This window comes from Labrus bergylta, chromosome 16 (genome assembly GCF_963930695.1).
Source record: "Labrus bergylta chromosome 16, fLabBer1.1, whole genome shotgun sequence".
NCBI lineage: Eukaryota > Metazoa > Chordata > Actinopteri > Labriformes > Labridae > Labrus > Labrus bergylta.
The window spans coordinates 25,998,433-26,024,132 of NC_089210.1; the positions used below are offsets into that span (position 1 = coordinate 25,998,433).

The window sequence follows — 25,700 nt, forward strand, 5'->3', positions numbered from 1 at the left end:
TAAACGGAGACAACCACCTGCAACTGTCTGTCGCTGGCATGAGATGGCTGCATCCTGAAATGTACCCAGAATCCTCGACTCCAGACGGCTGCCAGAAGTCTTAGCCAATCACAAGAGCTAAACAAAGCATTGCCCAATCACTGGGAGACAAGACAGCTATGGGTGCAGATATGCGCATGCGCTTTGTCACTGCGAAACTGGGCGTTTCATTAGCCGGCAACGGTAAGCTATGTTTTCAAGAGTTTTTCATTGTCATTATCTATTTTAACTCTGAATTTTTATTGTATTTTAGGTGTTTTACTAAGGTATTGTAAAGACATGAGCCCTATTGCTATTTGTATCAACTTGCTGATAAATAATTGTCCGTATGCTAAATCCGCTAGTTAGCAATTATTTGTTAGCTCTCGACTATCTGACAAGAACTCGTCTCCTCTGTCGAAATACGTGATTTTTTTTAGTTAGTTTATTAAGTTTGTGCGTATGTTACAGCATACTATGGTTAATACCGTGTATTTCTGGTTTTAATCTTCAAATTCTGTCGGATGTGTTACACAGCTGATTCTTGCTACATTTTCTCAAACTGCGGAGGTGCATCCACAACAACATGTCGTGTCTCTACCTGCTGCTGCTGCTGCTGAGTGTGGGAGTCTCAGCGGTGGAAGTCACACGCCCTCGTGGTGTCCCTCTATCAAGTAGGCATTCATTATTATAATACAACTATTAAAAGAGAGCTATGGATAGTTATCAACTCATTTGTTGGTTCTCCTCTGCAGAACGGCAGTTCTATGAGGAGGACAAACCTTTCACTTGCCTGGATGGCTCCCGCACTATTCCCTTTGACAGAGTGAATGATGATTACTGTGACTGCCAGGACGGCTCTGATGAGCCAGGTGCGTATGGTTTGCATGCTTTAACTCCTGTATTACCATGTCGTTCTCTTCTTTACTCTACCTTTTATCTTCTTGTTAAGGCCTTAAGTAGATAAAATGGGTACTGACAAATATAGGTTTGCTTTGTCAGTGTTATTCTTACCATTTTTATTCAATGACATCTTTTCTTTTCAGGAACCGCTGCTTGTCCCAATGGCAGCTTCCACTGCACCAATGCAGGTTACCAACCAGGCTTCATACCTTCCTCCCGCATCAATGATGGAATCTGTGGTATGATTCATAATTTTATAACCCATTTCTTTTAAGGTGGCTCAGTGTTAGAGTTGTTCATCCCTCAATGGAAAGGTTGGCGGGTCAATCCCCTTGCTCCCGCAGTCTACAGGCCCAAGTGTCCTTGGGCAAGACAAAATGGGATGGTGCATGATCCTTTTAGAAATATGTTTTGGTTTAAAGTTAGCTCTTGAATCCACTTATTCATTTATTATTTCAATTTGTTTTATTTTTAATGAGTTTGTATTGTTTGTTTATTTTTATCTGCTGTACAGCACATTAAGTTTATTTTTGCATGAAATGTGTTATACAAATAAAATTGAATTGAACAAATAAATTGAACAGTATGGATGAGTAAGTGGACACTTCATGTATCAGTTCCATCAGCATGTGGATGTGTGAGTGGAAGTTTAAATAAGATATGTAGTGTAATGCTTTTAGTGGAAGACTAGAAAAGTGCTATGTGCAGTCCATTAATTATTTTAAGGTGAGTTCGCAGAAACTTTTTTCAAACACTGTGTTTCCTGTCTAGACTGCTGTGACACAACCGATGAGTACAACAGTGGGGCTACCTGTCAGAACACATGCAGGTGGGGATTTGCCTCTTACTGTAACCTTTTGTAGACCAGATGTTTATTCCACTGAGCCAACACAAGTGGTTGTATTCATATTGAGTTTTCAATAATGTTCCCTTCGTTTGTTTTTGCTAAGTATTTTGTCGTAATTTGTGATTGCAGGGAACTATTGCGCAAAGAGACAGAGAGCCTGCAGAAGTTGGCCGAGATCGCAAAGGAGGGTTTTCTGCTGAAGCAACAACTTATCCAGGAGGCCAAGAAGGGCCTAGAGGATAAGAAGGTGTGAATGACTAAGACAACTTTTGGTGTATGCTTATTTAATATTTTAAATGCAGAGGTCTGAAACATTGATTGCAATGTTTTCAGTTATGTTTGTATACACAGACACATACAGTTCAGTTAAGAAATGACAAGGTGCCTATTACAAACCTTGTACCACTAGTCTTAACCTCATCCTGAGAACATCCTACTCAATCTGAACGGGCTTGGTTCATGTTCAGATACCACGTCTCCTGTAAAACATGCATTCAATATCATTCCGGAGTAATGAATTCTCATAAATTATGTCAGATTATAGTGAGGTTATTGGAGGAAAACTGTTGTCATTCCTCACTGTTTATTATTTTGAAATTATTTCAAGCAGTTTTTTTGAGGCCAATGTCGTAGCAGTTGTTTTCCCAGGAGGTGATGTTTAAAGTATTGTTTCATAAGCTAAATTCAGTTTTCAGATAATGTGTGGGTCTCATTTAAAAACAACTAATACATGTTTTTATTTGTCAGGTTAAACTTGCAGAAGTCCAGGTTAGCAAGAAGGATCTAGAAGATAGGGTGGAAGCTATTAGAACTGAAAAGGAGACCGTAGAGCAGCCAGAGAGAGAAGCCAAAGAGCGCCATCTCAAGGCCTGGGAAGGTAAGTTTAAATGTAAACAGATATCACCATCTACTGTTTGTACAGAGTATCACATTACAGATTGTATAAGTGCTTTTTATGAACACTTTGATTTCAACTTATATGTTTGATTGCAACATAACTAACTGTAGTAACACCATGAAAGGAATCAAGAATAAATCTTTTTCTTCTTTTTTTTAGATGAAAAGGCTGCTATTCACCTTAAGAAGGAGAAAACTAGAATGGCTAATGTGTTTCTTGAACTGGACGATAATGCAGATGGCTTGTGAGTATCCGCATCCTCCAGAATTTGTAGTGCACACAATGAAGAAATATTTGGGATCACCTGTAACCACACAGGTATATGTATGAATAGAACAGGTAGACAGGCTGCATTTTAAAGTTCTCTGTACATTATTATAAGGAGTTGACATTGATCCTCCACAGGGGGCTTAAAAAACATTTGGAATGTGATACAGAAGATAAGATTTTGGTTACCTAAATTCCATCCTTGTCTTTCATATGTAACATGTTGCTGATCATTAGTCGAAAGACTGGCAGGCATTTAATTAAATGTAATTAACTCTGAATAATCTTTACATTTTGTTCATCTCAGTGTTTCAGTGGCTGAGCTTCTGTCTCACTCTGAGCTCGACCCAGATTCAGATGGTTCATTAACAGAAGCTGAAGCTCAGGTAAATGTTTTTTTTTTTTTTTTTTAAAGTATCCTTTCAATAAATGTACTATTGTTACTCTGTTGTATCATTAAAGGAAAGTTAACACACAAAAATCCAAGAGTGAAAATAGATTTTGTTCACTTAGGGACTGTTGGGAGGTGTAGACAAAGTCGACACGGTGGCATTTGAGTCTGTTTGGAATAACATCAAAGAAAAATACATCTCCGAGGTAAGAATGTGAAAATTATTTTCATGAACTTCATGGTTGAAATCTTCCGTTCCTCTAAACGTGTCGTGGCATCAGGCCAGCGCAGACAACCCAGCACCAGTGGAAACTCCGCCAGAGGAGACGAGGGACTCGGTCTCTGACAATGACTCGGAGCAGTACCCTGAAGATGACATCCCAGAGGAAGATGAGGAGGATGATGAAGAGGATGATGAAGAGGACCCAGATGCGGGAGACTACAAGGTAAGCCCACTGAATTTCTTCATCAAACTTTGGCTGCATGATTCTAGAGGTTTTTGTTTTTTTCAACTGAGTCACTGTTGTCTGTGTTCGACAGAGCCCTCCTACGACACTGACTCAAGAAAAGAAGGATGACGATGATGAGGGGACTATGCCACCCTACGACCAAGAAACGCAGAACCTCATTGATGGTAAGAATGTGGATGAAAAAGAGTGACTCAGCCTATCCTCAGCGATGAGTAAGTGAGTCATGCTGTAAATTATCAGGAAGAAAGCACATTCACTGGATATATACTTGTTTGAATTCTGATGTGCTATCTTTAAACTCATCACTCATCCTTGTTTATCAGGGGAACAAAGTGGTTTACTGAACAGCTGTGTTGCTTTTTTTGTAGCAGAGGTATGCTGCTTGTCGGTTCTATAAGCATAATCAAGAAGGCAGGATTTGCTTTGACGGATTGTATAACTATAAAAGCACATCCATGTTTACGTGTTTGGAGTGAATTTACATCGAGGTTGAAATTTGTTTTCCAGCTGCTCAGAAAGCCAGGGATGAGTTTGATGAGGCTGAGAGAGCTCTCCGGGAAGTAGATGATCAGATCAAGTAAGTAGAAAGCCTGAACATCAAGAAGCTTCTTGTCAGCAATTGAAAGAAATTTAATTACTAGCCCTATTCAGACTGCCTGTTCAAGGTGTGATATTTACATTCCTGTGACGTTAGGCCCTCACTGTGCTTATCACAGAGACGTAATGGGGGTACAAAGTGATTCCCCCCCTTTGTGGATTGTAACAGAGATGTTACAGGGGAGAGACAGGAATGGCGGCGCTGGCAGTGGTGGTCATCGCTGTGTGTTTGCTCATCTGAGTGTGTGTATGTGGAGCTCCATACACACAGCTGTTACTACATGTTGTGCTTCTGCAACGCCATAAGGCAATGTGAATTCACAGACTAGGACACCAATATTACGCCCTTGTGGATTCAACGTGACAAGGGTTGCAATTTATCCACAGCTAGAAACATGTATGCATGGCATCTACTTTGTATTTTACATATGAAGCAATGCTCATGTTGTGCATGTGTCTGTGTTAAATAAACAATTAAAATGAATATTCACCTGCAGAGTCCATTTGCACATTTAAGAAAAAGCTAAAGACCCTGCTCTTTCATGAACACTTATGCACATAATGATCAGGATGGTTTTGTTTATAGTGATGATGACGATATTTAGGATGGTTCTGATGCTGACTAGAACTCTCAAGAACAGCTGTTGATGTTGTGCATTGCCTATCAGCACCTCTGTATCAGACTTAAAGCTGTTGTTCATTTACACTTACTGATGTTGTTTCCTCCTTCCTTGCTTGTGTTGTACTTACTCTCTTATGTATGTAACTTTGAATAAAAGCATCTGCTAAATGAAATGTAGAATAATATATACAAAGATGTATAAAGGCGGAGCTTGGGTACGGCGCTGTTGCAGAATCGCACTCTGAAAAGAGTCCCAATGGAGGATGATGTTGCGCAACCAGTTTGTTATACATTAAAGGCTGTACAACTAAATTAACATTTTAATATGTTTGTAACTCTAACTCTTTTTCCCTTCAGGAACATTGAAAAGGAAATCTCCTTCGACTTTGGACCCAGTGCTGAGTTTGCTCACCTCTACAGCCAGTGTTATGAGCTGTCTACAAGCGAGTACGTGTACACTCAGACTCTTTAAAAATGTCCTGTTGTGATGAAAAATTTGGTGATGAAAAGTTTCTACTACTTAAAGAGTAAGTCAGTGTTTGCTTTTAGGTACATCTATAGGCTCTGTCCGTTCCACAGAGTATCTCAAAAACCCAAGTATGGCGGATCAGAAACTAACCTGGGGTAAGAGAAGAACTATATAGTTCCCCCCCCCCCCCCCCCCCTTTTTGAGTTTTATGCTGCCTCTTTAGTCCACATTTGAATCATCCTGTACTCTGCTTTTTGTAGAACATGGGGGAAATGGTCTGGTCCAGAAAATGATGTCTACTCTTTGATGAAGTATGAACACGGGACAGGGTGTTGGCAAGGCCCGAACAGATCCACCACAGTGAGTATCCGCTTCTCTGCCTTGACTTTCTATGTTGTTGTTCTAACCGATTTTTAACCCCATTAATATCTCTGGATAGAGATCTGGATAGCAACATAAATCTCTTTGTCTGGCAGGTCAAATTAACATGTGGGAAGGAGACCGTTGTGATGTCTACCTCAGAGCCAAGTCGCTGTGAGTACCTGATGGAGTTCACCACCCCTGCTGTCTGCCAGGAGCCCCCAAGCCTGGATTTAGGCCTACATGAGCATTCGGAGCTCTAGATCATATAGATTTGTGAGTAACTTGGTCCTAAAATACAACATTAATGATGAATTGAGGCAATCTTGCACTATTTTGGGTGTGGCCCATTATGGAGTTTCTGTTGCAGGACAGTTAGCCTAACCCTAACCTCTAATTGGACCTAGATTTGGCAGAGAAGTGACTGTTTTGAGCATAAACATCTACTGCACCTACGCAGCACAGGAGATCAGCCTTTTTAGAATATACTTACTTTAGCAACACAAAGACCAGTGACAGTCAGAGCTGTCAAGATTTAGCGTTTTAACATTTTGTCTTGAAGAAACACCTTCGTGCAGTTACCCTTTAGAATAAACGAAGGACAGGAGCGAGAGCAAGGTAAAGGAATCTTATTTGAGTTTATTGTAGCTGATGCGTTCATAGAGGATTAAGAATTAAACCGGCTACAGTATTGGTCTCTATGGTTGATTTTGTGGTGCAGTATCATATCCATCATATACTGCAGACACTTTCACTCTTCACGTGTTCACACTGCTTTGACAGTTCAGCCTGTTGTAGGTGTTAGTTAACTTTTGTCTTTTTTTAACAGAAACATTTATTGATAGTATGGATTATAAATGATTATAAATAATTATATGGAGGATTCTTTCTATTTTTAACAGCTGTGTTTATATGATACCACATTGCATCATAGATACTGCCAAAACTTTCAGTATATTACTTAATACAGAAATAGCTTTTCAGGTTATGTCATTGTAATCAAGACTATAGACTACTTATGTGTATGTGATATTGTAGCGTGTGCTTTTCTGTTAGGCCCTGCCCCTGGTGGTAAGTTGAGAGCATAGGTTGTAGCATAAGAGCATAAGAATAATTAGAGACTATTTAAACTGGAACGTGTTGTTATTGACTGTGTCCAGGACCTCTAAACCCAACACAAATATGGATTCTGATTCTGAGCTGGTACACCACTGATGCAAAGGCTTACTCTCTGGAAACTTAACCTTCAGGAATCAATGACAGTGAAATTGACCTTCACTTTCACAACTAGAAAGTCAGGACCTAAGCAGACGAGCCCTTTGAAATGTACCTTTGCTCTTGCAGGTTTTTCCTTGAGGGACCACAATCACTGCAGCAACATGATGTTGCCAAGCAATGAGCAGCTCCACCTTGGTGTCGGTTAACAATCAAGAATCAAGGATGGAAATTCCAATAAATTCACACTTCCAATTTCCAAAGCTACCTGGGTTGTGCTGTTTCTGTGAATGTGTCAAATGTCGTCATTCCATTGTTTTTCTCAAATAAAGTTCATTTTATCATATTCCACACCTGAGTTGAGTATCAACAATTGTGATGTAACAGCTTGTGATTAACCCACTTGGCCTCCAGATAAGATCCATGCAGCAGGAATTTACTGTAGAAGAAGACTTACTAACTGAAAAGTATGTGTAGAAATCCTCAATACATGTTTTAAAATGATGCAGTCTAATGTTCCTCTGTAAACATTCAGCACAGTATGTATTCTGTGTTTCATTTATTGAGATGAACAATGTCGGAAAAGAGCTCCAAACCAAACTTAGAGACACAACGACAGAGCCATTCTTTTAATAAATCCTCTCATCGTACTTTGAAAGTCAATAAAACTGGGGCCACTCAATATTTGTAACTTTTATTTTATTTTTTTCTGGCATGTAAAGTACAAATAATTAAACAATTCCATGAAAAAGTCTTCAAGCGTCTTCAGCTGAAATCCCAGTAATAAATATCCTAGACTAAACTGAAAGGTTTTCATTTGTTTTTCTTCGTTAAATTTTGACTTTGATCATTTGGTCATGTTTGGAAGTATGAGATTTTTGTATTTCTTTCCACTGACAGTGGTGTCAGCAGAACTGTTTTGATCATTTTCACCTTTTGATTTGTTCTACCATTCCAGGAAAATGTAAGAAAAACATCACTAAGTTACTGCGTCCCCTCTTCTAAATAAATAGACACAAAATACAGTTGGTTGAGAAACAGAAGGACCACTCACCCCATTACTACCCTAGAGACTCTCAAGAAAACCTTCTTGCAGCTTTTTTTCAGCACTGTTCTATTATGCCACAGCTCTTGGCCCGGTTTGTCTTTGCATCTCACTGCTTCAGAAAATATTAGTTTCAATCAGACAAATTCATTCAGGTGATTTCTGAATTCAGTGCTCTTCCAAATAAGGAATCATTATCTTTTTTTTAAATTACATTTTGAACTATCAGCTTAAACAGGAAAGCATCTTGAGAGTCTTTCAAAACCAAGGACACCCCCCTGTTGTTGGCTAATTGCTGGACCCCGGCCGGATGGGCCGAAAGCCTCGCTACAGGGACGTCTCATGTCTCAGGGGTTCACCGAGTGGTTGAAAAAACAAGACTGTGATTAGATTAAATAATTAAAAGATATTCATTGAACAAGACAAACAGAACACAGGCAGTAAAGGCATAACATCTAGCACACAGCATGTATGTTTATACACTTCAATTAGGTAAATATAGCAGTGCATTCTTTGACTATGGAGAACATTTCCAAATCATACTTCTAAAGCTGTTTTTCTATTTGTCCCCCTTTTTAAGAAACGAAATGGTGTAACCACAATTTTGGCAAACTTAAAATCTTTTAAACTTGCAAATATAATGAAATAAACCATAAATATACACAAAACATACTTTATACGAGGCAATAATAATAATAATCATAATAAATAGTTTTTAAGTTAACAATAAGTTAAAACTACAAGCTTAAAGTCGCCCAAATAATACAAGTTTGTTGGCGCTATTTTGAATTTTTTCTGTTTAAATTATTTTTATGTTGCAACAAAAGCTACCACAGACTTTTACAAACACAATTGAACACAGTTTGATTGAAATAAAAAAAGTCTAACTAAGTCTAAAATCTGCATACACCGTCAAAACTGCAACTAATTAAATAATGGAAGAAAATAAAACATTACCCAATCAATGCAACCGAACAAAAATCTTTGACCCATGTGTGTTCTCTATGGTAACATCAACAACACAAATACGCTAATTTAACAAGTGAGTCTTGATATGTAAATGAAATCAATAAATTACAAGAAAAAAAAATGATATTTGAAATTGACATGGGCTAAAACTGATGATATATTAGACAGTATTCCTTTCAAGGTCGTTAAGAATTGCTCTTTTAAGTCAGCCAGATATGCTTTTTTTGTCGAGCTTGCATGGTCAGAGCACAAATTAGGGGGCTGAGGAAGTGATTATGGAAATGTCGAGATCCGAGCTCTCATTGATTGTTTGATTTTTTTCTTAATGAGTCTGTTTCGTCTGAACTTTTGCTCCTTTCGTTATCCCGCAAACCTTTCAAGTGTGACGTTTAATTTCTTTTTTAAAAAATATATATCATTTGTAATCAGTCAATATAAAAACAAAGCACATTGCACTTACTGTTCCATAGGAAAGTTTTTTTGTCTTTTTCAATGATTATTGTTGTTGTTGCTCAAGCAGTGTAGTACTGTTTCCTGCCATGGTCCTTGGCTCTCTACTGTTCATCAGGTTGTAGGTCTTTTTATAGGCTGTGTATGAAAGGTGTTTTCAGGCCGTGGGTTTGCTTTGTGGGTTGACTGTACTACATTGGACATGGCTGGGTAAACAACTCCAGCTGCAGTTCAACGTGGCCTGTTATCTCGGTTGTTTCTAAACGTCTATCACTCGTCTCACCAAGTGCTCAGTCCTATGGTGCTCTCTCTCTTTTTGCAAATTGCTCGACCCCAAAAATGATCTAGATGAGACCTTTTTATGTGGCCAGCTCTGAACACAAAAGCAACTATCATTCAGAGTATTTCAGGGATGAAACAGTATGAGTCAGATCAGAAGATGCCAGAGTAAGGTGTGCAGTGTTTATGTTTTTTAAAGGATTCAATTGGTCACGAGACGAAGCAATGATTTACATGTCGGGGGGAAATACATTATATGGATGTGTACAATTGTTTCCTTCGTCTAGAGGTGATCATCATTAAGGTTTTTTAAATCTCTGATATGCCTTTTTTTATTCGTCGTGTGCAAATTGGATGACTTTATCTGTTTCATTTTTAGCATTTGGTTTTAGTTGTTTTAAGATTAACAAATGCAAACTGATATGCGCAACTTATTCAAAAGTAATGATAACAGAAATTGGAGAGGGTCCTTATTCAATAAATAACATAGATTTGTACAGCAATTACTCAGGGAATAATATAGTTAGTCTTAATTAATCCTTCTTGCAACTGACTTGCGAAGCAATTCTTTGGCAAAAAATCAAATCTATCTAATCATGAAGAATCATGCTCAGTGTTCATAATGAATCTGTATCACTGTTTGAATCTGTGTTTTTAACCTTTTTATTTGCAAGCAGCTATTCCGTTTGTTTTTTTTTCAGCTGGGCAGTGAGCCAGTCTCACTGCAGCTTTGTCTGGGATTCTCAAGTCAAAGAACTTCACTTCACTGCACCATCATTAAAGCAACACTGTACACAAATCCAGGACAAATGATGGGAGTGTGTGTTCACGCACTCAAGATTACAGATGTGTCTGTCAGGTTGTACCCTAACTTTACATTTAATTTATTTTTCTTTCTTTTTTACATCAAATTTGTTTTTGTTCAGTTTGTTTCAATCGTCTCCATATGCTTGAACAGTTATGTTTGTATGAGATACAATGTTCCTTCGCCCCCTCCCTAAATCCCCTCCCATACACCGCATGCTTATTCCCCCTTACTCTGCAAAGATCAGAGGGTTTAAAATAAAGCCATGCGATGTCCCAATTTTTCCAAGCTTAAGAATCTGTAAAAATTCAGCACAAGGTCTTGTTCCTTTGTATGTATAAAAATAGATTTATCTCTAATGTAATCCTTTCAAAGAGATCGTCCTCTTTGGCTAACACAGCGTCATTTAGAAAAGCAAAAGCAAAAATGTCTTGATATACTTGACCTTATTTAATCTATTATCATGTGCAGATGTCTTGATATTGTTAGACATGAGCTCTCCCCCATGGTACATCTAGGTCTGGTCTTTAACAGACATTCAACTAGACAGGTTGGCATTAATGTTTCATCAAGGGTTCCATAAATAATTTTCATGCATTTGGGTTAGGGATATTTAGAGAAATGCTATTTTTGTGGTAGGGCCAAACAGATCTGAAGCAAATAAATACAAATCGTTCTGCTGTAAACAGAAGTATAATTATGACCCTAATTTGTAGGCTTGATGTTGTACAGTCATTATTTGAGAGGGCAGGAGTTCAGATTTCCTGGGAAGCTTTTTTTTAAAGAGAATAAAAGGTTTTTAAATAAAATCGAGAAACATTTGGCAAAGCTGAAGGAAGTGTTAATCTTTCGCCTCGGTGGAAAAGTGATCTTTTTTAACATTGCCAGATATCATCGCTCACACACCTGACTCTGAAGTCAGTTTTAAATGTTCTCTTAATCTGCTCTTTTTTTAAAGTACTATTTTATATGTTCAACAGAATGGTAAAACTAAACCTCACGTTTGAGCTTCTACCTCTTCCCTAGACTGAAGAATAATACCGGTGCTCTTTGGGTTTTTTGCTCATCTGTGTTACTTCAGACCTCTTAAGACTGTTTGTCAGTCAATGGGGTGGGCTGATATAAAGAGAGATGTCTACCCAAACCATGGCTCACAAAGTGGCTCCATTTAAAATGATGAATCTAAAGTTCATGTTCAGTGAAGAAGTGGCACAGAAGGAGAGAAAACACCGGTATTTTTCTTTGGCTGTGGCTGTGAAATGATTCCCCCTTGCTCTCGTCTACTCCTGCCCACAGGAGAGTTACCTATGAACACTGTCAGCATGGGAGCTCTGCCACTCTGCTCTGAGTTTACAGACACAGGTTTGTGTGAGGACCATCCTGAAGATAGGTTAGAAGAAATACAGGAACTTTTTCTGTGAACTAATTTTTTTTTTTAGATTTATATATCTCCTAGACTTTGATCTATGTTTGTGTTATACATACGTGTACTATTGTGTTGTTCAGTGTGAGACTATGAGGGAAAGAGTGATTCTGACGGCCTTCGGACTGCTCTTCTCTGTGACCAGTATTCATTGGTTGACCTATATCTAATTAGGTCTGAGCTAACAAGCTCACATAGGGTAGAGAAACTGCCTTTACGTTAGGCACCACCTAATGAAGGTCAGGAAACAGTAGTCAAAGTTTCTAGAAAATGCTTACATACTCGGCTATTATACCACCTTAAATATATAGTTATATTTTTTTAATAGACGTATATAAGAGAACACTGTTTTTTAATTTCATTTTCTTTGATCTAAAAAAATCGCTGATTCAAAATGCCCAAGTGTAAAAAAGTGACTACATCCTCTCCAGCAGGATAAAGGGAGAGATGGTGGGGTAAGAGTTAAGGTAAATTGCACATATTCTATCATTTAAATTTTTTTTGATCGATTTGTTCATCAGTTGTCTTCATTTGCCTGAATTCAATCAAAGCACTCAGTACACATTCTCTGTCACATTCGTTAGACTGTCTCCTAAATAGATAGCTCTTGCCCATACCCAACAAACCAGCTACGTACCCCTTCTAATTCAATCCAGGCAAATATATAGGGAAGGACTAGCATGTTGTGTAAAGAGAAAAGAAAAACTCCACTAGTGTGTTTGATACTCTGACTCGTGTATGCTTGAGTATGGATATGTTTGGTCGTGTGTGCATGTGGGTGTGTATCTGCCTGTTTGTGTTTGGGGTAATATATCATGAATTTGTGTGAGAACGTGTCAGAGAGAGACTCAGTCCAGGCCCAGGTAGAGTGAAGGCAGAGGGAGCTCAGGTGGCCCTCCCTGCAGGTCGAAGGAGCTGGTGCCAGCAGCCTCTCTCTCTCAGGCCTTGTGCTGCTTGCTGGTCTTGAAGGAAACCTGCAGCACGCGGTCACCCAGGCGGTAGCCATTAAGGCTAGCGATAGCCATGGCAGCTTCGTCGTAATTGGTCATCGTGACAAAGCCAAAGCCCTTACATTTGTTGGTGGTGAAGTCACGGATGACCTTGACATTGGTGACAGCGCCGAAGGGCCCAAAGAGCTGCCACAGGACGCTCTCATCCGCCTCAGGGGACAGGTTGTATACAAAGATGCACCAGCCGGCTCCAGTTGGACCAGTGAGGTTGACTCCAGCCAGACTGGTCATGCTGTCAATTGTGATGGGGGAGAATCTGGGGAAGAGAGTAGGAGAGCTACCATGGGTGTCATTCTGAAGTTCAACACAGCATTCAGTGATCTATACTGTCTCTTATGGCCATGTTTCTCAGTGAGAAATGATAAAGACTGTAGTTGGGTATGGAGTCAGGGGACCCCATCTCCATTCCCTCTGCTGTACAGTTAGTAGGTAAATATGTGTGGGCACCACAGTTGCTCCAAACAACCTGCTTTCATACAAAATGGCACTGTGCGCCCTGAGACACACACACCTACACAATGTGCATGTTTTCTCTGCTGACCAAAGCCTATGAAAGAATTAAACACATGAATCACAATGTTCAACGAAAATCACAGTGTATCGAACAAAACACAGAAACCTAGAGAGGGATGAAAAGCAAATTGGAATCAAATCATACACAAACTGGAGCAAACAGAGGAGACGTAAACGGAATCTGGTATGTCCATGCTGGTGAAAAAAAGGGGACATTAAAGCAACTGAAACTGACAATGTTAGTTCATAAAGAAATACATAAAACTTATTTCTATTAATTCAAAATAAAAGAACGAAAAGGTTAAACAAAGCCATGCCAGAATACCCTGCTGTTGGAAGGCTGCACCATTGCTCATTGCAATTACTGTTAGTATTTAGTTGTCTGTGCTGCTTCTGTGACATGGCTAAATGGGCAGTGGGTATTAAGAATTACGGCCATTAGATCTGATTTTGAGATGAAGTCAGCAGGTGGTATTCCAGGCACTTTGTTTGAGGTTTAATTTTGGCATGGATGCTTTTGAAAATACACCTTTGGCATTTACCTCTTGACTCCGTAGCTGGCGTTTAGTAAATTGTCGAGTCTGCAACGCAAGAGGGAGAATGAAGGGGATGAAGAAGTTAGTTATGAGAGCTACAAGGAAGGGGGGCTTTCAGATAACATGCTGCTCCTTCACCAGCTGGCCTCCAGAGGGCATCCTTCACTGCAACGCATTTCCAAACCATCCAATCTCAAATTGATGCAGTATAAAGTAGTTCTGTGAATATATGCCCCATCTGGTAGTTACTGTTATTATTGTTGATGTTTACGCTCCAAAAATCGATTCCCCTTAAATATTTTAGATATAGGATATACAATATATGTGTCCTTCGTAATTTCTCATCAACTGATTACAATAATTATCCATACTGAAGTCATTAGCGTTCAAACTTATGAGGCAATCTATAGCTGTTGGTGAGGTTCCATGAACATAATGAATTCTTGAATAATTACTTTCAAACCTTTAATTAATTTCCCTCAAAAGACGTTCCCAATATATGGCAATTTCAACTTTCGGATAGCTATGATGCCTATGTAGGATAGGTACAGTTCGAAGGTTCAGTATTATTCCCCCTAAACAAAGATTTATTTAGCGTTTGTTTTCTTATTGTATTTGGAAAAATCAAATCTGGTCTCTTACATTGGTTTTGAGCTGTTATTTGGATCTGGTCCCTTTCCAAGTGAAGGGATCATGCTGCAGTTTAAAAGAAAGTCAGAGAGAAAGAATGAGAAGGAGGGACAATGAGATATTGCCTATTCCTTCTGAAATATCAAGCAATGGCATTGCTTAGAGGAACAGCTTGCTAATACGATGTGTTAACATGGACAGAAAGTGCTGTTATTCGTTTTTGAGTTGTTTTGATTACATATTTTCTTCTTACAAAAGAAGACCACATGTGCTGTTTTTGGGGTGTGCCACTTCATCGGATTTTTTCTTGTACATCTATTCTTAGCATTTCTCTGTTGTAATAGAGGCTTGACAATAAAAGGAAGAACATTCAGAAACTTGACGATGACTGTTAAGTGAGGTTAAGGTTCAGTACCTGAAACGTTGAGTCTGGTGGTGGAGGGGCCCCGTGTAGCGGCGGGCAGCCGTCTGGTACAGCTGAGTCAGTAAGGCCTGGCCCGTCTTCTGGCTGGGGTTGTTGGCGAATTTGACAGTGATTGGCTCAGCGGCACCCAAAGGCTTCTGTCCGTTCAGACCTTTGATGGCCTCCTCTGCTTCATTTCGCTTGTCAAACCGGATGAAGCCCACTCCTCGTGATATGCCTGCTCCGATTAAGAAGAACAACAAATGTTACTACCTTGGCATCATGGACGGCGGCTACCTACAAGTCTCAACCACATTCAGAGAATTGTTGCCGTGGTGACAGCTCCAAAAGTAAAATAAGGCTATACCTGTGACCTGGTCCACTAGAATGCGGGATGTGATGATGCGACCATATTGGGAGAACAACTGTTCCATGTCCTTCTGGCTCATGGTTTTGGGGAGTCCACTCACATATAGATTGGCATCACGAATAGATGCCGAGCTTGGCCGGGCATATGATACCTGTAACAGCCAAATGAAAGAAGTTAATGAGTGATTTAGAAATAAAAAATAGAAAAGTATACTAATTTAAGTTGTTCTAAAGACTTGATGTAACCCCAAAGAGTTTCAAACAACTTCCCAACAAACAGTCTTCATTAAGACGGTTGATTCCTTCTCATTTGCCATCGCCATATTCCAGACTGTCCTTTTGCTATCTGTGGACTTAATCCGTGCTATAAGCTCACACTTGGATAGAATGAGACGGTCTCAGAAACAATATGATGACTGCAACCTTTAGCCAAACTGATACCAATTATCAGTTAACAAGCTCAAGTTTGAGCTCTGTTTTAGCACTCAAAAACATCATCCTAATTGATGCATTTTCCAGAATTCACTGGTGACTTAATTAATGCTCGGCCATTTTTGGTGCGTCTGTGTTGACATCCCTGTGGTTTTTGTGTTGGTCTACTTTTCAAAACATTTTCCATCTAGTGCTGCAGATGAATATCTGACTGACTGTGAAAAGAGAACTTGTAAATATATTCTTGTTTTGGTGTGGACAGGAGCATGTGAGCACGTTTGTGGTAGATAATCCAGTTCGGTGCATTGTTGGCAGTGCTGTGTTTTGTGTGTGTGATGCAGAGACAGAGTGAGTGTTGTCTGAGATAGGCTGATCTGCCCTCCCTGCCCTTCCTCCTTCCTTTGTCTCTATCCTCTTGGGGAGAGCAGCTCAACTGGCAAACAGCAAACAATGTAAGTGCATCACAAGACTCGCAGGATCCTTGACTACTCATAAACACACTGTTCAGGCAGCTCACATTGTTTTTAAGTAAGAATAAAAATGTTAACAGATTCTCAGAAGATATATGCCAGATTAAAATGTTTCTTAATGCACAGCTAAAAAGAAAGCTGGGATATAAATTAAAATGAATTGAAAGTGATTTGTCAAATGAATACAGGTGTTCAGATTTCAGCCGTCAGCACTAAGCACCAGTGCCTTTTGTGTACACAGACGGACTGTATGAGCAGGAGGGTTGTGTGGTGCAGTGATTAGGGTGTTCTGGACGAATCAGGGGGGAGTTGCTGTGTTCGGGGAGCAGAGGCTGCCCTATAATTAACCCTCTCCCTGTCGCTCCCACAGTACAGATGGTGCCTGAAGCCCATATGGCCTCTAATCCTGTCATTGGCATTCTGCTCCCTGAGCTACCCCCTACCTTCCACTGCTGCCCCCCTCCCTCACAGCCTTACCAATATCTTGTAAAGCTTTTCTTCCAAAAAAAAAGAAAGAAAAACTTTTGTCCAGAGGACCTATTTTTTTTAACTTTTTTTTCAGAGGTTAATTTCAGGGAGAGCATTACATCATGTTGTATGATATAAATGAACATGATCTCCGGGGTCAGAAATTAAAATGTTCTGAAAGCTGTTTTATGATATTCTAAACTCTATGAATACACTTCACTTACTTACTTACTTCAAAAAATCTTCCTTTATCCATCCTTCCAAATTGAAACTAATTCAATTGCTTGACTTCTGCTGCTAATGGCTTGCTGTTTGATTATCAGAATTAACCCCCTCACCCCCACCCCCACCCCCACCCCCGCCCCCACATTCATGGACAGCTGTTGGGAGATCACCTGCTCTGCTCTCTCACAGATTTGATTTCTCAATCCTGCAGTTAGTCAAAATCTTTGATCTACTTTGATCAGGCCTGGGGGATGGAAGGAAGCAGTGTTTAATAATATGTCCCTGGTTCCCCCCCCCCCATCTGATTTTGATTTGGGGACAAAGAACCCCCCTAATTAGCCTCAACTCGAGGCAGATGGGGTAACCTGGACTGACCCTTGTGCACCACAGTCAGGCTTCCTAATTACATTTCCATCACAATAACCTCTGCATGCTGTCCGCCCCTTGCTTTCTGACCTCCACTCTCCTTCTCTTTACACCCCATCTTTCACTCTCTTTGTTCTTGCCACCACTCCCTTCTGCCTCCTCCTCCTCCTCCCCATTTTCCTCCTCTCCCTCTGTCACGTCTGCCACCACCTCTCAACGCGCCCCCTCCCCGAATAAGTCCCCACTTCCTTTTTTTTTGTCTAGTACAATGCCAAGAATGAAAATATAAGAGTGAATATTGTAGATATTGACCAAGTTCCTCACCTTGATTGTTTTAGTCTGCAGTTTGAGACCATTGAGTGTGTTGATGGCCTTATCTGCATCATTTGGATCCACATAATTTACAAAGCCATATCCCAAACTCTGACCTGGACACAAACAAAGAACCACAGTGGTGTCAGGGATTGTCAAACCAAAGTGTTGTGGCAGTGTTTTAAATCATCATAGAGAAATAATGTTACCTGTTATCTTGTCTCTGACTAGTTTGCAGGACTCAATCTCTCCGATGCTACCAAACAAACTTTTGAACTCTTCCTGGGTCATGTTCTGAGGCAGATAGTTGACGATCAGGTTGGTTTTGCTGTCGTCTGTGGAGCCATTGGTGCTAATGACTGGACCGTTTGGCAGACTGGTTCCGCTGGGACCGTTGGACACCTGGGTTTCCATGGTGCTGATTATCTGCTGAGGAAGAGGGTGGGGTTAGATTCATAATTCATAAAGAGACACAAAAGACACAGCAGTAATATGACTGGATAGAGGTGCACATGCTAATATTGAACATGTTTAATTCATGCACAGAAAACCAGACCTACAGACAGGCTGTGCACTTTGTCATCGTCAGAGGGAAAGGTCAGGAATCAGCATTGCTAAAATGGAGATGGATGCAACGTCTGAACTCTCCCCTCCCCCACTTTTACCCCATCTTTCCTCCTCCCTAGCTCCGTGCCTCTGGTCCTGCAGATGTCACAGTCCTTTTTCCTTACTCTACCCCTCCCCCTACTCTGTTCCAGGGTCAAACACCATTACATCATTACACAGGGACAGATAATAGTAAGTGTGTATGAGGTTGGCAGGAGTTGAGATGAGGGACAAAAGGGAGTGTGGCCAAATTTAAATGGATTTTGTTAAACAAAGATTGAGGTATATCCCAGTATGTTTTAAAAAATATCTACACATTTGTTCTTCTGACTAAATGTTATTGTGCAGTCAACTGACGTTTATTTTTTGCAAGTGGAGAAATGTTGTTTGCCAGTGCACAGTGTAGTGTCTGTGCCTCCTGTGTTGCTTAAATTGATCCACAGGGGATTCTCAAGAAGCATCTGTGTGGTCAGAAACAAAACTTCCTGCTCCACTTTCGCTTTCCCTTTCCCTTTCCTCACACCTAAACACCTATCTCCTCTCTGGATCGTTGTTTCCAATGGAAAATCACTGCAAACTCTCTGCCTTCAGGTAAACAAAGGACAAACGTTTTCAACTGGTTTCAGAGTTGAGGCTTATCTTTGTTCTTTGAAGTGAAAAAAAAAAGATTTACATTTTACTTGCTATTTCTGATACACAAATTGAATATAATAACGTGCAACTTGAAATAACATCAGTGGGATTGTTACCTTCTAAACATTGGTAGTTTGACTTCTTGAATATTTTGATTGTCTGCATATGTGCATGTCTACTTACACTGTCCTTGTTGCAACTATAACAAGCCACTTTAACTGTAGCATGTGTGTGCATTTGCAGTACCTATTTAGCTGAAAATGTGATGCCTTAAATGTCTGAGTTCCTTCCTCAGTAAAAAAAAAAAGTAAGGTGTTTGGATAAACAGTGTGATTGCATGTACAGTGAGCTGGCACTGGCAAAATGTAAATTGTTATGTCAGATTCTGGGTTTGAGCTGTTCCACATCTCGAGCTGGTGGGTGTTATGAATGTCAATAAGGCTAAATGAGTCTCCTCTTAAGCTCGTGTAGTCCAAAGCAACTGAGGGACTTAATCATGAACCTTGGAATTATTAAAAAATTATATAATCAATGGATTTATAAAGAATTACAGTCGATTCCACTAAAATATGAATATCATTTAGAAAATAAACTTTTACCTGACTGATTAGCATCTGTGGACTTTTAGAATCATTTCCTTTAATACATTTAAACAACAGCTTTCTTCTCAATCCCTTTATCTCATCCAGCTTTTCATGCTATCTCAAGTGTTTTCTTTATAAATGACCGAGGAATGATCCCAGACAGAATGACTATTATTGACCCAGGAGAGGAGATTCTGTTCATTCGCTGCCCTTCATCTCTTCTGTTATTATTCAGGCTCTGTTTCTGTGTTATCCTCACATTATTATAATGACTCCTTCTTTTACATTTTCCCCTTTAAATTTACATGACATTTAATGTGTTCTCTCTCTTTTTCCAGCTTCTGAAAATGAGTCTGTCTAGCCTGCCTCGTCTCTGCAACCTGCTTTCTGCTCTGATCTTTACCTCCACTCGGGTTGTCCAGGTAACCGCCCCTGAAAGACTGCATTGTTTCTAATGGCTTTCTTACTTTAGGCTGAGTGTGTTTGTGTCTCTGCCTATTAGGAGCAGATATACAGGTCAGAGATTTTTTACTCCGTGTATTAATATTATATGGCCCTGCAGAGGCAGGGACCATCATAAGTCAAATTGGTAATGACAAGGGGAGAAGGAGCACAGTGACAGAGTTAAGACAGCCTAAAAATAAAATACTTCAGACACATCGCTGCACAAAGGCAGTACAACGAAGAAAGCAAACTGTCAAGATTCTGATGCACGGCTAAAATACCTTCTGACTTTCTTTTCAATGCCATAATGAATTACAAGATTTACACAAGCTGACAAAAGGGTAGAATAAAGCTGGTATATTGTAGTTTTGTCAAATTAACCTGGGAAAATGTGGTTTGATGTGATATATCTGACTAACAGAAATGAGCAACTGAAAGTGTCCCAAATATGACAAAAGCATTTTGAAGGGATGAAAAAAACAGATTAGGGCAAATTTGACTCGCCAACTGAAATAACCCTCAGCATGGCAGAACACACATCCCCAGTGAACACAGTGAAGTTATATAATTCACAGACCCACTGAGTAAGGGCTGGGCACTGAGATTGGCTGACACAAGCAGCAACTAAGAATTTGAAAAAAGAAATGGAGGAAGACAGCATGCTTTGACGTTCTTTGAAACAAATTGGGAAAGATAAAAAACCAAAGAGGACTGTTTCATCTTTAGGCAGTCATATTTCATTTTGTGTACCAACAACAAAAATTAGATAGTCTAGAGTTTGGTTTGACATAACCCAATTACTCTGACATGAAGAGACGATAAATCATTGTGATGTCAGAGGAAGGCTGGCAAAAGCACGAATAATCTCTATCCGCCCAGTATAGATCTACTCCAGCTTTTTCCTCTACTAGAGACAATAAAATGTTCACTCCATGGGCAGCTTAACCATGGCGTACAGGGCGTACATATGGCATGGGAGTTTATGCATATCATTTCTGTTTTCTCTAAATACATTTCTTGGTTTTGAAACTAACACCAAAAAAAAAAAAAAAAAAACATGGGACAACAATAGTCTTTTATAGCTGCTCTTTTTCAAATCCAGCAGTTAGGGTAGCACTACTTCTATTTTGGGGTTCGGTGAGATCTCCCTTAATATTTAATGCACTGCATCAGCATCGCCCACACATGGTCGCAGACTTGCACGCAAACAAGAGCCCTGCCTCCACTGCCAAACACATGAACCCAGACTTGCACGCAAACAAGAGCCTTGCCTCCACTGCCAAGCACACGTACCACCTACACTGTACACAATTAAATTACAAAACACAGAAGCATTAGACGACTGAATGTAAACGCAGGCAGTGTTCTTCATCCTCTGATGCTTTCCCAATTCATTTCTGCTCCAAATGCAGCACTGCAGGCTATACTACACAGGAGAATAATTGCTACCCAGTTTAGTCATGACATGATATTTGCCACATTATATGTAACAATGCAAGAATGAAGAATAGCTAGAAATGAGATGGTCATCATCCTGTTTTGTATTGGCATACAGTGTCTGGAAGTATTTGGCTTATTTTAAATTCAGAGTATATTCAAGATGTGTTTTAATTCTCTTTATAGACAAAACTTAACGTCAATCAAGACGCAAACTTTTGTGCAAATAAATATTTTAACTTAAAATTGTAATGTTAATAATGTCTAATTTTTCTCTATATTCTTGGTCCACATCAAAATGCATTATATAAAGATATGTTTTTCTTAAGGCATAAATCAAACTGAATGCAAGGAAAAGTGTAAATGAGCCTTCTAAATAACACAGATTACAGGATTATCCCAAACAAAGGGAATTAGCCACACTCTCTGCAGCTTAAGGGATCATGGTGGCAGCTGTAAAACAACAGGACGACAGGAGTCACAGCTCATGTCAGCCATGCACCGAGGCTCCGTCCCATTCTCCGCTTCGCAGACTTAGAATAAAAAAGATTTCTAAAAGATTTCATCTCTCCGAGTCTCATGTGCTACTTTGATAAGATGTGAGCCGACAACGTCAAATGCTCGGGGAGACAAATCTGTCCTGCAAGTCCTTGTAGCATGAGGGGCGCTCTCCAGCGTGCTGAAAAAGGGAGTGGCCTTCGGACGGTCTCATTTGAGGCCACAGAGGCCTGTAGATTCGAGCAAAGACCACTAAGGCGTTTTATTTATCATCTTTTTTTAAACTAAAATCATTTAACTTTATTTCTTTCTACATAAATCCCACATATTTTAATACAAGAGACGCATGACACAACCTCTCGATTTCTCCGTTTCTCTTATTTTGCCCCCCTCTTTTTTTTTTTTTTTTAAATGGCAAGACTTGTGAGCTCTGCAGGCATTCATGAACCGTAGCGCCTTTTTGCTGAATAAACGTATTGAAACGACCAAACAAAAGAGCCACCCGTTCCTCCTCTTCTCCCTCGCAGAGGCTATGGCAGCACTATGAATATTAATGTAAACAGTGGCGCTTTGTGTCTTGGCCAGGGGCTGCAGGACTCTCCGGGAACAATGACTGTTACAGTTGCCAGCTACGATTCAAAAACGCCTCGATAGGTCAAATAAAATATCACCAATAAACTAAATATGTATTTATTAACCTTGGTGGTCTTGCCATTTCGTGTAAGTTGCAATTAAAAAGCTGGTTAGACTAAAATATTTTCTAATAAAGGGAATAGCCACTATTAGCCTATAAATAGTCCTACAAATAACTATTAACAAAAAAATACAGTTTTTATGTAAACCTTAAAAAAATGAGGTCTGGGTTTCATTAAATTCCAACATTACTTGTGTCATAGAATCATCAATATTTGTTTCCGCAAAACATGATTGTGATCAAAAGTAGTCCCTGAAGTTAGCAGTGCAATGTGAGAGATATAAGGTACGGTCTCCGCCTCTTTCTTCCCAACAGGCTTTATATTTGTTGCTGATAATTACACTCGGTCGTTGGCAACAGGAGGCAAATCGCTGCTTACATAACATAATTGCATTTAACGCCTCATATAAGTTAGACAGGTCATATCTTAACTGTGAAGATTAAAACACGACATGAAACCTTTCAATATATTTTTTGTGTGTGTGTGGGACATATTGGACTAAATGCTTTGTAACCTTTTACATTCAACTGCCTTATGTCCTAGCATTTTCAACTTAACATCAAGGAAGTGTTAGGGCTGGTTTTACAGTGAGGCCTTGGCTGCCCTTGCCCTTGAATTGTGTAAGTGCTTTGGATAGGTTATCTGACTCAACGCTTTTATTTGCTTGGCACTGCGGTACAGGCATGGAGGACTGCGGACCATGTGGAGGGGAGCTACATCCTCTGTCGCTGTGATTCTGTCGAGGCATGCTGTGGACAATAGGTAATGCACAACAAAGACAAACTAAAATTGGATTCTGAAATGTGTCAAGTGGACAGTTGGAGCCTCGCAGGTGATGAAACAGCGTGCCGACCACCTTCATTTTGCAAGATTATTATTTTTTTTAAATATCAATTGCTAACCGTTTCAAATTGGGTGAAGTGAATCTTAAAGTTGTTCATGGACCAACTCCCTCCCTCACATCGTGTTCCTGTTATGTGTTAAATAATGTAGGCTAGTTTGTTTTCATAATATTAGTCATAGACTGAACAGCCTGACATTTTGTTTTCTGTGGATTAAATAACAATCGTAAGGCGTTATGTCGTTTTCTAGCAAAGTAGTAAAATAGTCCATGTTATCTTTCGTCACTTTCACAAGCAGTGTTTTGTATTTATTTTATTTTTTTTACACCTGCACGTGTTTTGGTTTGCTTTGTGCAGCAGCTGCGCTGATTCTTATTTCTTTAATTCCTGGCTTCTACCATTTGATGTAAATGCGTCTGGTCTTAATTGGTCTGCCGTGAACATTAGAGCATGTCAAGAGGTAAATGGGAGGAGGCCTTTGAGGCTTCAAGGCCCTCGTTTGGTGCTCACGTCCACCAGAGACACGCCCAATCCGGCCGTCTGCTCACAGCAAAGCTAATTTACAACCGCTTCCATCCTCTTTTATCCGACCAGCGCAGCGCATGGCCATCTTGTACTGTATGCGATGTGAAATTCGCTTAAAATGGAGATGTCCCTGCGTGTCCTTACTGTCGCGGCCTCTGATTTCCAGCCCATTTACTCGGTTGCATCGCAACGAGAACCCCGAGGAATTTGACTTAGTCTGATTCAATGCAAACCGATGGATGCCTAATTTCCCTCCTCCCCCTCCCCCTCCCGGAGTGACTCGACCCTTTTTTCATTTGCCTTGCTGGATGGGCCCTCAGCCTCCAAGGCATCATGTTTTGTCTCGGAGAACCGTCTCCAGCATCCTTGTGCTGCACCAGGCAAATAAGGCGAGACCCCCCTCCCCACACACACACACACACACACACACACACACACACACACACACACACTACTGAAGCCAGCGCCTCATCGCCTTTCTCCCTCTCCATCACTGAAATCCTGCGGGATTCCTAAGTCTTCACGCCTGCATCTTAAGGGCTGTGTAATCAAAGCTGCGACATTGAAGAAGTCGGAGTGGCCGTGATACAACAACGTAAATGCTTTGCCATCTAAAATGGCAGAATACTTTATCCATAGCTGATGACTGCGGGCTAAAGCGCAGCCGGCATGGCGCATCAGTATGAGAGAGATTACTAATTGCCACTATCGATCGTTAATCTTATTAAAATGATATAGCACTGCACATTGGATACAATAAAGGACATTAATGCAAAAGCTTCACTGTGTTTTGGCATTTCGGCATTGCCATGGAGCTCTGTTACACATGATTAGTGTCTCCATGTAAGATATCAGTAAGATGTGGTGTAAATCTGTGTATGGCTACAACACCTGTGTACATGTTTTATAGTGCATAACAATCGCAGACTGAGATACAATGTAGCTGCTACAACATCCCCTTAACAAATATAAGAGAAATAAGAGTCATACGTACAGTAACCATTCTTGACGTACAATGAAAGAAATCTAGGTCCTTCTTTGCACTGGTCTTGAAGCTGAATGCTGAGTCTCTGTTTGATCTTCGGCCTTAATATTATGTGGCCCTTATGTTCTGTCAGGAGTCCAAATCAAAAGAAAAAAAAAAGAAAAAAATGAAAAAAATACAATCTTCGCCAGGGAATCTCAGCCCTCTGAGATTGTAGGTGTCCTCTATAGGATGAAAATGAGGAGAAAGGGGTTTTCTACTGGATGATGATGAGGGAGAGTGTTCTCTCCAAGTGGCGTGGGCGATGGTTCAGAAAAAAGAGAAGCAGTGATCCTCAGCAGGGTGTGTCCAGGGGAGGGTGTTCTGGTTCGGCTGTTTTTATGTGTAATTCCCTGCTTCTCTTGCAGTCTCCTTCTGTGCCTCTGCTGCAATGTTCTTCTTTTATGCCTCCTCCTGGCAGGCAGAGCGCGCTGCTGATTGGCTAATTGTGCAGGGAGGTACTACATGGCAGCCATTGCAATGCGCTCTTCTCCCATTATCCCCTTCAGGAGAGATCACCAAGAGCCCCCCCTCCTCCTTCCCCGCCACCCTCCCTCTTCCATCCCTGCTCTTCCATCCCTCCACTCCCTTTTTCTCACATGCCCTTCCTTTCTTCCTGCCCCCCCTCTTCACACACACATGCAGAGCAG

General features: G+C 40.2%; 2 protein-coding genes across 15 annotated transcripts; one reads left to right on the forward strand and one right to left on the reverse strand.

The window, feature by feature from the left end:
- The first annotated feature begins 67 nt into the window (after window positions 1–67).
- prkcsh (PRKCSH beta subunit of glucosidase II) lies at window positions 68–7,408 on the forward strand. The gene is made up of 18 exons (XM_020644191.3): window positions 68–222; window positions 556–692; window positions 774–890; window positions 1,065–1,160; window positions 1,693–1,750; window positions 1,898–2,015; window positions 2,516–2,645; window positions 2,826–2,910; window positions 3,241–3,319; window positions 3,447–3,530; window positions 3,606–3,770; window positions 3,865–3,958; window positions 4,302–4,371; window positions 5,371–5,460; window positions 5,563–5,637; window positions 5,743–5,842; window positions 5,959–6,118; window positions 7,187–7,408. Exons 2-17 carry the CDS (start codon window positions 605–607, stop codon window positions 6,103–6,105), a joined length of 1,596 nt encoding a protein of 531 aa, XP_020499847.1. The 5' UTR covers window positions 68–222; window positions 556–604; the 3' UTR covers window positions 6,106–6,118; window positions 7,187–7,408.
- Window positions 7,409–7,735: 327 nt separating this feature from the next.
- Window positions 7,736–25,457, reverse strand: elavl3 (ELAV like neuron-specific RNA binding protein 3). 14 transcript variants are annotated; one of them, XM_020644195.3, is made up of 8 exons: window positions 25,021–25,455; window positions 17,972–18,191; window positions 17,775–17,878; window positions 15,488–15,641; window positions 15,133–15,358; window positions 14,730–14,783; window positions 14,094–14,132; window positions 7,736–13,315 (listed from the first exon to the last, which is right to left on the reverse strand). In XM_020644195.3, exons 1-8 carry the CDS (start codon window positions 25,027–25,029, stop codon window positions 12,967–12,969), a joined length of 1,155 nt encoding a protein of 384 aa, XP_020499851.1. In that variant the 5' UTR covers window positions 25,030–25,455; the 3' UTR covers window positions 7,736–12,966. The 14 variants fall into 14 exon arrangements, with proteins under 14 accessions (XP_020499851.1, XP_020499852.1, XP_020499849.1 ...); XM_020644196.3 differs by having other exon boundaries at window positions 7,736–13,294; window positions 15,133–15,361; window positions 25,021–25,448; XM_020644193.3 differs by having other exon boundaries at window positions 15,133–15,361; window positions 25,021–25,448.
- Between the last annotated feature and the right edge of the window lie 243 nt (window positions 25,458–25,700).